Source organism: Myxine glutinosa, chromosome 12, assembly GCF_964187855.1.
Source record: "Myxine glutinosa chromosome 12, kmMyxGlut1.1, whole genome shotgun sequence".
Lineage (NCBI taxonomy): Eukaryota > Metazoa > Chordata > Myxini > Myxiniformes > Myxinidae > Myxine > Myxine glutinosa.
This window is the reverse complement of record NC_136272.1, coordinates 84,280,184-84,291,681: the sequence shown is the minus strand read 5'-3', so window position 1 is coordinate 84,291,681 and position 11,498 is coordinate 84,280,184. Positions and strand designations below refer to the sequence as shown.

Genomic DNA, 11,498 nt, shown 5'->3' with positions numbered 1-11,498 from the left:
GTAAATTCTCACCTGTTACATGGAGTTTGCAAATCTGACATCGTGCCTTCCGGTTTCTCCGATCACTTCCTAGCTCGAGCATTCGTTCAACTCTCGAAACCGTGTCCAGGGAGTTCTCACTGGAAGTTCAACAATAGTTTAATAGAAGACTTCAACTTTATTCAGGCTTTTGAATCTTTCTGGACAGATCTCTTGGAACGGAAGCTAAGCTGTTCTGTTAACCCACTGGTGTGGTGGGATCTAGTAAAAACCCAAATCAAAGGCTTCTGCCAACAATACCAGAGCTTCTCAAAAAGGGCTGATTATGAAGCAAGGAAATTATTGCAATCAGAGATTTTACATCTTCAGAGGGTCACAGGACAAAATAATAATGTGCAAAGAGCCTTAACCGAAAAACAGTCTTTATTGAAAGAAATAACTGAGAGGAATGCACGTGGTGCCCTAGTTCGGATGAGGGTGCAGCACCTTAACGAGACAGACATACCAACTAAGTATTTTTTTTCCTTAGAGAAACGCCTCCCGAACAAACAGCTCTCTCAACTGCGTTTGGCAGACTCATCCATCACTTTCAACCAATCAGTTATTAAACTTTTCACAAAGGAATATTTCTCGAAAATATACTCGATGGAGCAAATAAATCCCGTCAGTGTCGCCTCTATCTCCGTAGGGCTGCCAGTGTTGTGTGAGGGTGGACGTTCCTACCTGGAGGGGCCCATTACCTTGGACGAACTTGGCGCCGCTCTGCACAGCCTTGCTGTTGGGAAAGCGCCCGGATTGGACGGACTCACAACTGAATTTTATAATAAATTCTGGCATCTACTGGGTCCCGAACTCCTCAACACCTTGAACGCAAGCTGCCAGCTTGGAGAGCTCCCTCAGAGTTGCCGACGGGCTATTCTCACCCTCATTCCAAAGAAAGGAGACTTGCTCTATATTAAAAACTGGCGCCCAATCTCTTTGCTATGCACAGACTATAAAGTATTCTCAAAAGCCCTGGCATTGCGACTTACTCCTCATCTCTCCTCATTGTTGAAAGAAGACCAATGTTATTGTGTACCCAAGCGCTCCATCTATGACAACATCTCCCTCGTAAGAGACATGATTGAACTGTGCAAAGAAAACCCCACAGATTTGGGACTCCTTCTCCTTGATCAGGAGAAGGCCTTTGACCGCGTCGATCATCGGTACCTCTTCAAAGTGCTTGAACGGTTTGGACTTGGTCCGACCTTCATTTCTTACATTAAGATACTGTATAACAATATCTCTAGTGTGCTTAAGATAAACAATGGACTTGTTACACCCTTGCCTGTCAACAGGGGAATTCGACAAGGTTGCCCCCTCTCTGGCTTGCTCTATGCTCTCTCCATCGAACCCTTACTGGGTTATTTGCGTGCTAGACTAACCGGGGTTGGGTTTTCTCATCTTGAACGGCCCATTAAGGTGCTGGCATATGCTGATGATGTGTGTGTTTTTGTGCGGAACCTCAATGACATTAACGTTGTCCGTTATTGTCTATCCGTGTTTGAAAAGGCTTCTTCAGCCAAAGTGAATTGGGAGAAAACGAGCGCCATTTGGCTTGGTCCGTCATGTCACTCGGCACCCAAACTTCCTGCTCCTCTTGCATGGGCCACTGATGGCGTGAAATACCTTGGAGTGTTCTTGGGTAATGACGCCACAGTAGCAAAGAATTGGGCTGGTCTGTTGGATCTTGTTGAAGGGAAACTGCAAAAATGGAGAAATCTGATAACACAACTGTCTTATCGTGGAAGGGTCTTGGTGATCAACAGTTTGGTGGCCTCTACCCTATGGCACAGGTTCTTTGTGCTGCACCCTCCGGTAGTGTTGCTTCAACAGCTCCAGAAGTGCTTTGTGTCTTTCTTCTGGGATGGAAAGCACTGGTTGCGACCCGAGGTCCTCAGCTTGCCACTGACCGATGGAGGCCAAGGCCTGGTTGACATAAAGAGCCGGTTAATGGCCTTTCGACTCTCGGTTGCTCTACGCATGCTGTACATGCACCCCTCTCCACCTTGGGTCGGCGTCGCTCGTCGCCTTTTGCAGCAGGCGGGGAGACTAGGCTATGACCACGCTATATTCTTGATGGATCTCTCGCATCTTGATATGTCTCCCCTCTCCAGGTTTTATCAAAGTGTACTAAACGCATGGCGAACTCTAACAACAACAAGAGCTACGCATTCATACACAAAGCAAATGTTCTTGATGGAACCTTTGTTTTACAATTCAATTTTCCATGATATGCCTGCTGATAGGTGCCTCGTTCAACGCTTTGTCGCGAAGAACATAAAATCGGTCGCCGATCTTTTAAGCCCAAGTGGCAGTTGGATCGGAGCTGATGCATTGGCAAGCCTGGTTGGCGTGCGATCCTCCAGAGTTGTGGCACGTATGCTACGCTGTGTGCTTCATACCTATGTACAGCTTGCACCTAACTGGGAGCAAGTCCAAGCAGACAACGAACAAGGTGCCTCTCCTGCTACCTTTCCTGAACTTATTTGCAAGTTTTCTCTTGCCAACTCTCCTCCGTGTACCCCCTTTAGCATAGGATTCAATGGGGTTCCGAAACAAAAAGACCTCTATTTGGGTTGCGTAAGTTTCCTTTTGCAAGGGCAAATGACACAGCGGAGGGTTCGATGGAGAGACCTCTTACCTTGTTCCCCCCCATATTTTCCTAATTGGAAAGGATTCTATCATCCTCCTGTGCCGCCACGACATGGTGACCTCCAATGGAGACTTGCACACTGGATCCTCCCCTCTAACCACTTGCTGCACCGCTTCTCAAGTCTCCTAGCAGATGAATGTCCCTTTTGTAAAAGACCTGAAAACCTCTTTCATATTTATGTTGAATGTCAACGGTTGGCTCCCTTATTTATCTTTCTTAAGAATTGTTTTGGCAGGATTGGCTTGGTTTTCAACACTTGTGTTTTCATTTATGGCTTAGACATCTCACACAAGAATATGAATGATGTGTTAGGTAATTTCCTGCTTGCACAGGCAAAAATGGCAGTGTATAAATCAAGAAAAAGAAAAGTTGATGATCCCGGAGCTAATGAGGAAAATGCCTTATTCTTGTTTAAAAATCTTGTGACGAGCCGTGTAAAGTTAGACTTTGCCTTTTTCTCCATAACAGGAAGGCTGCCACAGTTTGAGACCAAATGGTGCGTGAAAGAAGTCATTTGTAAAATCCTGGAGAAACGTTTACTGTTTTGTGAAATGTTTTGTGCATAATTTTTACTGTATTTTACTGTATTAATATTTTTTTGTTTGTTTCTCTGCTTGAAATGACAATGTGACCCCTATTTGGGGGTTTTCTTTTTCTATTTTTATAATAAAAAGATACAAAAGTCAAAGTCTGTCTCTCTCTCTCTCTATCTCTCTCTCTCTCTCTCTCTCTCTCTCTCTCTCTCTCTCTCTCTCTCTCTCTCTCTCTCTCTCTCTCTCTCTCACACACACACACACACACACACACACACACACACATCTGTTGTGGCCTTGACTTCGTGAAGGTGGGGGGTACATGATTCTAGATGTGGGAGACCTCTGGGTTGCTCCTGCAAGATCGATCCGCTGTCTCTGTGCCGCGGGATTGGTCGCTAGAACTGTCCAGGGCTATACACCAACAACATAATGAGTCCTGCTGCTCCTGTTTGAAGTGGGTGCACTAGTTGCCAGAAACCAGATCCAGCTGTCCGTCAGATTAGCAATTTATATTGAACCAAACCGTGAGGACCTTTGGTGAAGAAATGTAAAATAGTTACGTTTGTAGGGGGTAGGGATACCTTAAGCCAGGTAGATTGCATAGATTGTGTGCTCCGACTGTCATGAAGAAGAAGAAACCCAATGTAATAAGTAGGAAATTTGTGTAGACTGGATGTCAGGTAAACTTGTATCTTCGTTCTCATCAGAGGGGTGGGGCTTGTTAATTAGTGAGGGATTATGGGTAATTGATTCCCTGTTTGTAATTGCCTCTGTAATTTATTCATTTGTTCCTTTTGACACAGCACCCACACATAGAGCCAAAATCGTCATTAAACACACTAATTAAAAACCTACCGGAAGCCAGGCATGAAGCATTGTCGTGGATAACACCGACGTGGTGAGTGCACAGGACAGGCAGCTCCGTGGAGACACGCCCAAAGAGTGGTGATTGGGTGGGGATTTGATTGGCACACAGGACTGGTAAGGTGGCACACACTGGTTGGATCAGACACGGAGACGTGTTGAGATGACGTCAGAGCCTGGATGAAAAAAGAACGCTCTGGCCGACATTTTCTCCTCTTGCGCCTTCTGGTTCTGGTTACCGTAGCGAACGGTCGTTATTGCCCCTCTCGTCCCTTCTCGTTTCAGACTTTGTTGGTGAACGGTCGCATTTTATCTCTCTCGGCATTGACGTCCTTTTGGTCCTTCACGTTCTGGATCTCATCGTGAACGGTCGTGTGCCGACATCTTCTCGCCCCTTCTGATTTTGGACACCATCGCGAATGGCCATGTTAGGACATCTTGCTAGTGGTTGGGAGGAGGAGCCACGGGCCGGGAACTGCTGTTTTCCGCGTGGAGATCATGAAGATGGGCACGGCTGGAAGAGCAAGCTGCACGCCTGCTCGTTTGCTTCGCACGGGCGGCCTACTTCGCGCCAACGAACATGCGTTTCCCGCCAAGGCCCGAGACGATCTTTGACAATATTAATGACAAGATTTAGGAGCCACTCGCAGATCAGTACCAACCACACATTTTATTTTTGCTATAATTATTTTGCCTTTCGTCTGTATTTGGGTCTGTGTGTGGGGACGTCCCAATTTAATATTTTAATTTATTGTGCATTCTTTTGTAACCGGCATTTCTTTTAATAAAACCGGTATTTTTGTACATTTTGAATCGGTGTTTGCTCGCATTAATTATTGCAGGCCTGAAGATGACAAAGTGGACCCGTGAAGGTAAGCGCTCCGGCTTCTCACCCACGTGTATTCTCCGCTGTAACTTGACTGGACGCCTGAGAGTTAAAGCCCGTTCAGAAATCCGTTTCCTTGGAAGATTTTAATCACCAGGAACGCGACAATACATTCAACAGCAAGGGTGAGGGTTTTATATGTTTTACCATTGTAGAACAATGTATTATTTTGTGCTATTATACGACTTTTTATGTTCAGTCCCCCAATTTTAGGTTAGCATAAATATTGGAACAAATGACTGACAGGTGTTTATTGGTGCATTGCTCGTTCACACATAAAAAGCTGTGAATTTCTTGTCTTGGTTTTAGCCTTTGCTTTTGCCTTGGGAGTCTGCCTTTAGAGTCAGCAGGCATAAACCACCATGAAGACCAGAGAATGGTATATGAAAGAAAAGGAAGCAATTTGGGATCTGAAATAACAGAATAATTCAATTAGAACTTCAGCACAAAAACTGGGCATAGCAAATACAACAATTTGGAATATCTTGAAAAATAAAAAACCATGAGTGTACTTAGCAATAGACAACAGCCAGGTTGGCCAAGGAAAACAACTGCAGTTGACGGAAAAATCTTCAGAGCCGTGAAGAAAAACAAAAACAACTGTCAGTGACATCACCAACAACTTCCAGGGTGCAGGGGTGAAAGTATCACAATCTACCATTCGCAGAAGACTTTGACAGCAGAATTACAAAGGCTACACCGCAAGATGCCAACCTTTCATCAGCACCAAAAAAGGAGAAAGGCCAGATTAGAATTTGCTAAGAAGTACAGAGATGAGGCAGTAGAGTTCTGGAACAAAGTTTTATGGACAGATGAGACCAAGATAAACCTTTACCAAAGCGATGGAAAGACGAGAGTGTGGAGAAAGGAAGGAACTGCATATGATCCAAGGCATACTACCTCATCCGTGAAACATGGTAGAGGTAGTGTCATGGCTTGGGCTTGCATGGCTGCCTCTGGAACCGGTCACTCATCTTTTTAAGTCAACTGGACTGCCGTCCAGTTGAGTTCATCACATACTGAACCCTCCGGCGTCCGTCGTCGTCGTGTCATCCGTTAACTTTTCGATGTTAACACTCCAGCGTTCACAAATATCAACCGATTCTGAACAAACTTGACATGCAGCATCCTTACCCCAAGGACCAGGCTGGTATTACATTACAGCCCGATCCGTTGAAAAATGGCGGACTTAGGCGACCATTTTGTTTTTGGTCATGAAAACGATGTTAACACTCTCGCATCCACAATTAACAGATTTTGATAAAACTTAGAATGTTTAACCCTTACCACACAAGGTAGGTTGCTATTGCATTCCAACCCGATCCGTCACAAAATGGCCGCCAAATTGTTTTCAGCTCCGAAACGACGTTGACTTTAACGTCCACAAATATTTATGGATTTTGATCAAACTTGGTGTGTGAGACTCTTAGCACACAAGGTAGTCAGTTCAGTTGAGTTCTGCTTCCCTGGAAGCTCTAGTTTGATGATGTAACTAATGATGGCAGGAGCAGAATGAATTCCGAAGTGTTCCTGCTCTTTCCTCTTTTTCCTGCCTGTGCAATCAATTTCCACATCCTCTTCAACCTTATTATACCCTCCAGGTCTTCAAGACAGCTGTTCACCACCACCTCAAACCATCTTCAATCCAAAACTATGATCTCCACTGCGCTCGTTAACCCTCTCCCCCACCAATCCCTCCTTCCAGGTTTCCATTTTCCCTCCTGAGTTTCCTTTTGTATCCATGTTGTTCACGTCGTGCATCCTCTCCATTATCCAAATCTCCTCCCATCTTGGCCTTCAACTCTGCCGTTTGTGTTTCCCCCCTCTCTCTCTCTGCTGCGCCTTTTGGCCTGTTGCATCCTGATCCATTCAGTGTACTAGTATTAGCTCTTCCACGAGCCTCGACTAATGCATACAAAAAACGGTTATAGGTGGTCTTGAATTTTTTTTTATACTTACTGTGTTACAGCTAGATACTGACATGGCTCAAATAATTGGTTCTTTGAATATGTAAGAGTCCGAAGATGCCACACAGGTAGCACATTGCTTTTGAGTGGCCTGGCCTGTATTATTTTGTCAACTCAACTATAACCTGTCAGATAATTTCCATCAACAACTGTGCCATCCAACAGACGGACTGGTCTGCCAGCCTTAGCTTCTGCTATTGGATGCTAAAGATCCTTGTGTCTTTCGATGACGGCAAGTTATCGCCGACAGCTTCGGAAAATTACCAATTCCTGCTCTGACTATCACCAACGCTCATTTAGAAGGTATGCCTTAGAGTTCCTAAATTTGGTTGAAGAGGCTATCGTCCTCCAGTGAACTGATAAAATGGTTGTTTGATGATGATTATTACATATCTGACGTCTATATTACAATGACTGCCTCAGAGAGGCATGCGAGACACTTCCTGGTTTGTTTGTGGGAGTATCAGGGGAATTGCGTGAGACACTTCTTGGTTTGTTTAGGAGTATCAGGAGGACTTGTGGTACGAATCGTTGCAGAAGCTTTCTTCTCTGAAGAAATGATCCAAAAGACATGCATAACATAAGCGAAAGAACATGCCCATCGGCATGCTGCATCACCAATTTTTGTGACCAAACCCCATGAACAAAAGTTCCTATTAATCTTTAGCGAATCATTTAGCACGAGGTGTTTAAGTGATGATTTAAAGAAAAAGCAACTCACGCAACGATTTTCTCAATTTCACCGTAGTGTACTCCATCTTGATTTTGTGCAAACTTTTTCTTCTTGAAAAAAAACCCAAAAAAAACAACAACAACAAATAAATACATACAGGCAGAGACACTTCAAGGCCCCAAACAGGTTATTTATTCGTACATCCTAAGTTTAGCTCCATTAAATTTGCATAACTTGTGGAGCTCTGCACAGCCAAGCACAGCACAACCCATCTCCAGCAGCATGTACCACCCACCCAAGATTTCCGTTTTTCATTTTCCCAACCCCAACCCTCTGTTCCCTTGCAATATGCGCAACTGCAACAGGCACATTTGCTTCAAAATCATACAGCCCCAAAGTCAGAGTCCAGTACTAGATATGAGGAGCAATCTTGGCCTGTACGTATAGAGGGCTTTCTACATTATGAGATCACACTCTGTACTCAGCGATTATTAAATTAGCTCTGCATTTAATTACAGTGCCCTGACCACCAACAGTGGCAAAAACAGCTGAACCAATAACCCACATTCTTTATTCACAGCGATACCAGTACCCCATCTGCGGTGGCACATGACAAAATTACATGACAGCCTGTAAATGCGTCAGCCAGCGACATCAAACTGCAACAACGCAACGTCCGATGCCCCAATGTGCAATCAATCCCAACAACTCAAGAGTTCCTGATCCAGGAGTAATAAAAATCAAGCCACAGAAGATCGAAGACAAATGTAATACAGAATTAACAACAGCGTGAGTGTTACTTCCTCTATCATTTTTTTTGTATCTTTATTTATTATTTTAAACACTGCAATCAAATTTAATCCATTCAAGCACCAAGCCAGAAAAACATGTTGAACATGCCCCCATTGTCTCAATAAGTGTTCACACCTGAACAGTTACCTGAAGGGTTAAAGAAAAGCTCCAATGGCAAACGGAATTTCTCTTTACCCGACGTGCGTCCCCACTCCTTGATATTACACCTGACGGGTGTTTTTTTCCCCCCTAAGACCTCCCGAAGGTTTGCGCTTGAAATAACAAGCTCAGTCACCAGCTCCATCAAACCAGTCGATTGTCAGAACAGCTGCGAGTTTGTGTTATTATCATCATGACAATGTGGGAAATAGCTGCAGTTATTAACTATGATTAATAAAAACGGAATTGGTAATGGAGACAATTACAGTGACAACTGGAGAATGACATTCACAAGGAACAGCACACGCAAGCCAAGATGAACTCAACAGATAGAGACAGCTCACAAAATAATAAAAACAAAACATACAATAAAGACTGAAACTGCATTTGCAGCATCGAAACAAACTTTAGTGCATTTGTTAATCAATGAACCATTCCAAGAATAACAATGAAGAATGTTCGTTAAAAACAAATTTGATAAACTAACATTGATCAGTTTTCATTAAGTTAGAGAGATGACCCATCCTGGCTTCATTACAAGACATGACAAACAACAAAAGTACTAAACACAACATGAAAAACAGTTGCTCTTTTTTATTTGCAACCAAAGTGTTTTCGAACAAGATTATCAATACGAAAAAAATCAAAAAGCATTCTGGATTATTCCGTTTGTGTATACGTACAGTAATTGTGGTTTCAGGAACCTTCAAAACAACACGACAAAGATCTTTGTCGAGTTGGGTCCTTGCTGAATCCTGTACCAATCATTGCTTTTACAGCTCGTAACAAAGATACCGATCTTGGATTCACATGATGGTTTGCCAGTTTGGGAAATATAGCAAGACAGGAAAAGGGCGATTAGAGCCCACTTGAGATGGGCATTCTATACTGTGAAGTTGTAAAGTGAAGTTTGTTGTCATTTTTGTAAATCTTGCATGTTTGTTGAAATATACATTCTCTGCCATAAAAAAAACAAACATGTAGAAGCGATAATGTAATTGTTGAAGGACTGCTTCAGCGTTCATCCCAAGACCCTTTTTGGCACAAGGGATGTGCAGAACACATGATTACAAGTTTCCACGTAATGTAATTGCCTCATGCATTAATCTTTCAGAACATGAAACTCATGCACCCTGAGCTTTTTTTTTTTTTAAAGAGGTGACATGAGGCATTCAGTGAAAATTCAAAACCATCTTTCCAAGACAACAGCATGTGGATCATCCAAAAAAAAAAAATGCATCAATTACATCCTTTAACAAGAAAGAGCAATCAAAGACTGCAAACCCTCGCCGGGATGTATTTTCAGTGGTTTTTATAGCTTTTGTGTTAAAACAAATATGATGGCCGAACCATGTGACTGATGACGTCATCATTATTTTTTCTCCACACTAATTTATTCCTAGATTATGCTCAAGAAATTTCATCTTGATCGGATGAAGTTTTGTACTTGTCAAATTATGATGTCATAATAGAGAACCTATGACATCATCATTAACATATTTTATTCCCCATGGAGAGTTCTTTACAACGAGCCATGTCTCAATTATTTATATTCAGCGCTTTCGGAGATATAGAGGTGCAAAGTTTTTCGATTTTTCCAAGACGATGGCTGAACCACGTGACCTATGAAGTCATAATTATCATTTAAAAAAAATCTACAGGTGGAGTTGCACCTATAGTGAAAATTTCCTGTCAATCTGACCAACGGTTGCAGAGAAAATCATATTTATTCTGTGCGGACAAACAGACAGACAAACAAATGAAAAATCGGTCGGAGACCGAGGACTTGCCGGAATGTTCTTTTTTTTATCGGCCATGTTGGACAAATATGGCGGCCGAACCACGTGACCGATGACGTCATCATTATTTGTTTTCTAAACTAATTTATTCCTAGATTATGCTCAAGAAATTTAATCTCGATTGGATGAAGTTTTGTACTTGTCGAATTATGACGTCATAATGGAAGCACCTATGACATCATCATTAACATATTTTATTCCCCATTGAGAGTTCTTTACAATGAGCCATGTCTCAATTTTTTCTAATCAGCACTTTCGGAGATGTAGAGGGGCAAAGTTTTTTGGTTTTTCCAAGATGGCGGCCGAACCACGTGACCGATGACGTCATCATTTCTTTTTTTCTCCACCAGTTTATGCCGACATTGCGCTCAAGAAATTGCATCTTGATTGGATGAAGTTTTGCACTTGTCGAATTATCGAATTATGACGTCATAATGGAGGCCTTTGGCCGAGAGAGTTAAAAATTGGGCACAGTCTATTCCAGGGCAAGACAAATATGTGTGTAAAGTTTGGCGATTCTACGTGCAATGGTGTAGACGTAGTACTGCGAACAAACAGACAGATAAACAGACAGACAGACAAACCAACCGATCAACATACTTGCCGGAATCTTTTCCGGCAAGTAACAAACGGACTCAAATGCAATACCCTCTCCTCTCCTCAAGCGAGGGTAACAATCCATTACAATGCCATACATGTCCAAAAATGAGAGGAATCAAATTATTGGACACCTTAAAACCAAATCTTCCATTAGCCATGATGCAAGGCCCTGTAACATGAGTAGATGAACTGTTTATGACCTCAGAAGTCGTTATGAAGCGACTGGATCTACGAGAGATACACCAGGAAGTGGGTATCCCAGGAAAACGACTACCCCTCATTACCCACACATTTGCAAGACCCATCTACACAATCGGTTACAAACTTCCCAGAGTACTGCAGAAACACTACCTGGACCTTGATGCAGTAATTGCTGCCAGATGTAGACATACCCGGCCGGTATCAAGATTATTTCCACATTATTTCCCTATGTGAAAACATTCGCCACAACGCAGCAATACATGTATATTGTGTAGGTCCATAAAGCCATCAACAATCACATGTTTGTTTTTCATGGCAGAGAATACAGATCAAAAAACAACAAAAAA

The 11,498-nt window shown here is 42.8% G+C and overlaps 1 protein-coding gene across 2 annotated transcripts in view; it reads right to left on the bottom strand.

Moving 5' to 3' along the window:
* Positions 1 to 5,068: 5,068 nt before the first annotated feature.
* Positions 5,069 to 11,498, bottom strand: part of LOC137437554 (uncharacterized) — a 113,410-nt gene continuing 106,980 nt past the window's right edge. Inside the window, exons 16-17 of one of the 2 annotated variants that reach the window (XM_068131978.2) lie at positions 7,649 to 7,710; positions 5,069 to 5,370 (exon numbers count right to left, since the gene is read on the bottom strand). In XM_068131978.2, the coding sequence (XP_067988079.2) occupies positions 5,304 to 5,370; positions 7,649 to 7,710 (129 nt within the window). In that variant the 3' untranslated portion in view covers positions 5,069 to 5,303. The remainder of the gene's footprint in view (positions 5,371 to 7,648; positions 7,711 to 11,498) is intronic. The other variant, XM_068131979.2, reaches the window with a different exon arrangement.